Source organism: Penaeus chinensis, chromosome 7 (genome assembly GCF_019202785.1).
Source record: "Penaeus chinensis breed Huanghai No. 1 chromosome 7, ASM1920278v2, whole genome shotgun sequence".
In the NCBI taxonomy this organism is placed as follows: Eukaryota; Metazoa; Arthropoda; class Malacostraca; order Decapoda; family Penaeidae; genus Penaeus; species Penaeus chinensis.
The window spans coordinates 22767361-22772360 of NC_061825.1; the positions used below are offsets into that span (position 1 = coordinate 22767361).

Genomic DNA, 5000 nt, shown 5'->3' on the forward strand with positions numbered 1-5000 from the left:
TCTCTTTCACCTCAAGTTTATATACATCCGTAGGAGCGTATACAGCAATAAGAGACATGAAGCCAAGTGAAAGCTTCAGTCTCAATACCATAATACACTCATCGACTGGAGTGACCTCTACTATCAAGGGTTGAAGTCTGCTGGAGATGGCTGTGGCTACTCCCTGGAGGTGGTGGCCATCACTGCAGCCCGTCTTCTCACCTCAGAGAGAGCAGCCACCTCAACTCTCAGCTGTTTCAATTCCCTCAACAGTAGTGGTAACCAATCGTCCTGTCGCAAGGAACGGACGGATGTATATATTGAATATATATTTATGTATATATTTATATATATTTGTATATATTTATATGTATTCATATATATTTATACATACTTATATATATAAATATGTGTATATATATATAAATATATATATATATATATATATATATATATGTATTTACATTTATACATATCTATATATATACATATTATAAATATATCATATATATTATATATATATATATATATATATATATATATATATATTATATATATTATATGTATATATTATTATATTATATATATGATACCTATATATTTATATATATATATATATATATATATATATATATATATATATATATATTATATATATATCTCATATATATATATATATATATATATATATATATATCTCATATATATATATATATATATGATATATATAAATATATAATATACATATATAAAAAAAAATATATATATATATAATATATGCATATAAATGTATAATACATATAACAGATATATAGAAATACATACATACATACACACATATATACATATATATATATATATATATATATGATATATATATATATGATATATATAATTATATATTAATATATATAAATATATAATATATATATGAAATTATTGGATAAATGGACAATATTTACAAATATATATTGTCCATTTATCCAATAATTTCATATATATATATATATATATATATATATATATATATATATATATATATATATATATATATATATATATTTATATATTTATATATTTATATATTTATATATTTATATATTTATATATTTATATATTTATTTATTTATATATTTATGTATTTATATATTTATATATTTATATATTTACATATTTATATATTTATATATTTATATATTTATATATCTATTTATATATAAATATATATAAATATAAATATAAATATATATATTATATATATTATATATATTATATATATTATATATATTAGATATATTATATATAAATATGTGTATATATATACATATATTTATAATATATATATATATATAAATATATATATATATACATTTATAATATATATGTATAAATATATAAATATATAAATATATAAATATATAAATATATAAATATATAAATATATAAATATATAAATATATATGTATATTATGTATATCATGTATATCATATATATCATGTATATCATATATATCATATATATTATATATATTATATATATTATATATATAAATATATATATTTATAAATGTTTACAATTATCACAAGTTACTGTAACAGCTTTGTTAAACTACATTTACAGATACAATTTATGGAAATAAAGTATAGTAACAATTTGTAAAATACTAACTGCACTAACCTTGCCATATTACTGCATCTCTAAGAACCACACCTTGCATAACTGTGCCACTTTCTGGTATCCATAGAGGCAGTGATGTTCCCTTCTCTACTAGAACACTAATCACCAAGGTTGATGTGTTTCCCATTTCATATTTAATATGCCCTTCATGATTTTTCTTAATTTCTTTATCATTCTCTTCTGTGAAACCTTCACTGTTCATGACATACAAAAGACTTTCAACTCTGTAGAGGATGTGCATTTCTATATTACCACGACAGCCATCATGAGATATCTGAAAATTAGTTCATAAATAATAAAGTAAAACAATAGCAAAATACATATTCCAAATGTTGCATCAATAAAAGAAATAGTAAGTGAATCTAAATATTTAGTAAATCTTTACACATTCATCTAAACAAATCTTTGCATATTACATCTTATGTATTTCTCAATATTTATCTTTTAAATTTCTATTAGTGCAGGCTTTCAAAAATGTGAGTTGACTAGCATCAGAGGCACCCTTAGAAAATGAGCTAGAAATAATATAATGTACATAATATAGACACTGCCAAGACAGTAATACCAGTCACCACTTCCCATTGAAATAGTGAAAATGTAAATACTATCAACTTTAGGACATTCCAACCATCAATAATCAGAGATACAATAATCATATCCAAGTTTAATAGATCCTTGAGATACTATAACTTACTTTCCCAAGTCCATGTATTATAAAGAAATGATACCATTCCCTGAATTTTGGGGTATAATGTGTTCATTTCATTGCAGTTACTATCATTATTAAGTATATGGGAGACTGACTATTTATAAAGGATTATCTAATGCAAAAACAGCTACAGTAATTAACAGCATAATAAGTTTTATAAAAATAACTAAATTTCTAGACATTCTATATATCTAAAACTTTTTCAAAACCTTTGCACATATTTTGCAGATACTCACAAGATCATAACCCACAATATATTGTATAGTAGGCTCATTTTCTGAAGGAAATTTATAAGGCTTGAAACAGGCAATAGTTATTCTTTTATATATAACTTAGAGTATTGGGTCTTTGCAAGTATCTGTTTTGCAATTCCTAAAATACTGCACTGCTTTCCAAAATATGGTCAATGGCTCCAGACATTTGTCATGAGTAGTACATAGGGATCCAGCTATGAGCCACCCATGCGTTAATCTTTTTAGAACTCCTATCTTCCAGTTCATGTTGATATCCTTTGGCATCTCACATTCACTGGATTCAGTGGTACTCCATTGGCAGCAACCTTAGCTCAGTTTGCCATTTCATTCCCAGTGATGTCAATGTGAGCTGGTATCTAGCAGAGGATAATCTTTTTTCATGTATGCACTAGTCATCCAGTCTTGGTTTCCCCTTCCCACTGGGTGTAATAAATTCAAACATTTTATGGGAATTAATATACTGCAAGAATCTCCACATATCAAAAAGTTGTGCCTCCCTATATCCCTGATCATCTTGATCAGAGCAAGGATAGCATACAAATCTGCAGTAAATACTGTGCAGGGGTTATAAGGCTTCCCACACTTCCAATGTCTGATCACAGCTGCAAAGTCTGTGAGTACAGCCAAGTTGAACATGTGCATCTCTCTGCCTTAACCTCTTTGGCATCAATGTTATGTAGATCAACTAAAATTGTTTAAATTCAAGTGATTTCACTAGGTGCATCGGTGGCAGTGACACATGAACTACACATGCAATATATAAAAAAAGTATCCAATATACACTTCATATATATGTTATATGCACATTGCAGTATTCATATGAGCAAATATAACATAACGCAACAATAGAGGTTTTGAAGTCAATAATCCTTGCTTCAAGAGTTACCTTAAGTCTCTCTTTAGCTTAGATTGGTCTTCTGCAGTTAATATCAAATAGTGATATCTGAAAATGAACGGCATTAGGAATCAAGTCAAATGTTTTTCGTGACATTCTTCAGTATCGAAAAACTTTGTGCTGAGATAGATTGTAAAAAGTATATGGTATTTTCCATTCTTTTCTTTATATATATTGGTGCAATAATTCCAGTCTATTACTCTCAAAAACTTCTAATTTGGTTAGCAATGGGTCATGGAGCAAAAACTCATAGGGACAGTGCAAAACATACATGCCAGATTTGATGGGGCCATAGTCAAAGCCAGCTTTACATTGAGATTTGCTACAAGGCATCATTCTTCCACCAAAAGACATTCTTCCACTCAAGGGTTTTACCTTTTCCTATAATTTGGAGATTATGAGTAATGTTGTAGACTGGTGTAGGAAATCAAGTTCATGTAGTTCCAGTGTAACCCAGAAGCAGTTCTCCACTTTCAGATAACACTGGTGAATAACAAAAAAAAAAAAAAAAAAAATAGTGCACATGACCTGGTTTATAGGCCATGTAGCTAACAGATTCCAGATTCCAAAGTCTGAATCCTTAGAACATGATTTTTAGATAAAATATATTACCTGCATGGCTTCTATCAAGGTCCAGTCTGGTAACTTGATGGGCAGTGCAACCTGATATTCATTGTTTATGGCTTTGGAGACCCTGAGATTCACAGCAAATACATAGCAGTATGTTTGGGGTGGTCTTGTGGCATGCTCCTTCAACAATGAAAGCAGGTCTGAACAGGCATAAATAACTGACTGGTAGGAAGAATGTAGTGATGACAGAAGCGAAAACAAACCAGAATTTCTGAAATCACAAGAAATACTCAGATAACTATTATCATAACAAATAGAAATAATGATAGGAATATTAATCTAAATCTGACGAGTATGGCATATACCTACATGCCATGCCCACTGTGAGTTTACTTAATTAATTGATTTTACACATAGATGTATACACTTTGACATAGTCAGCCAATTTCGAGTAAGATATTCGAAAATATCTTACATTATCTTATATTGCTGTTACTAATGTCCATAACATTATAGTAATTATAATGTCTATAATAAAAATAACTCTATCGACATTCACAGCATTAGTAAAAAAAAAAAGTTTTTTCCCACCAATTCAAGGAAAATATAAATCAGGTAAGGTCACAAGGTCTACTAATTGACTCCTTTGTGGCTAAGCACTAGCAGAGCCATCTATGTGCAGAGACATTTCACAAAAAAATACAAAATGAGCACAGCATTTTCCTGGAAGCAATGAGTTAACAGTAATGATGATGATGATGATGATGATGATGATGATGATGATGATGATGATGATGATGATGATGATGATGATGATGATGATGATGATGATGATGATGATGATGATGATGATGATGATGATGATGATGATGATAATTATAATTATAATTATAATTATAATTATAATTATAATTA

At 27.4% G+C, this 5000-nt stretch overlaps 1 protein-coding gene across 7 annotated transcripts in view; it reads right to left on the reverse strand.

Moving 5' to 3' along the window:
• The window catches only part of LOC125027253, a 60665-nt gene that overhangs the window by 23154 nt on the left and 32511 nt on the right, over positions 1-5000 (reverse strand). For all 7 annotated transcript variants that reach the window (XR_007114998.1, XR_007114997.1, XM_047616219.1 and 4 more), the window contains exons 10-11: positions 4128-4356; positions 1658-1931 (exon numbers count right to left, since the gene is read on the reverse strand). Coding sequence is in view for 5 of the 7 variants with exons in the window: in XM_047616219.1 (XP_047472175.1) it covers positions 1658-1931; positions 4128-4356 (503 nt within the window). In the remaining 2 variants the exon portion in view is untranslated. The remainder of the gene's footprint in view (positions 1-1657; positions 1932-4127; positions 4357-5000) is intronic.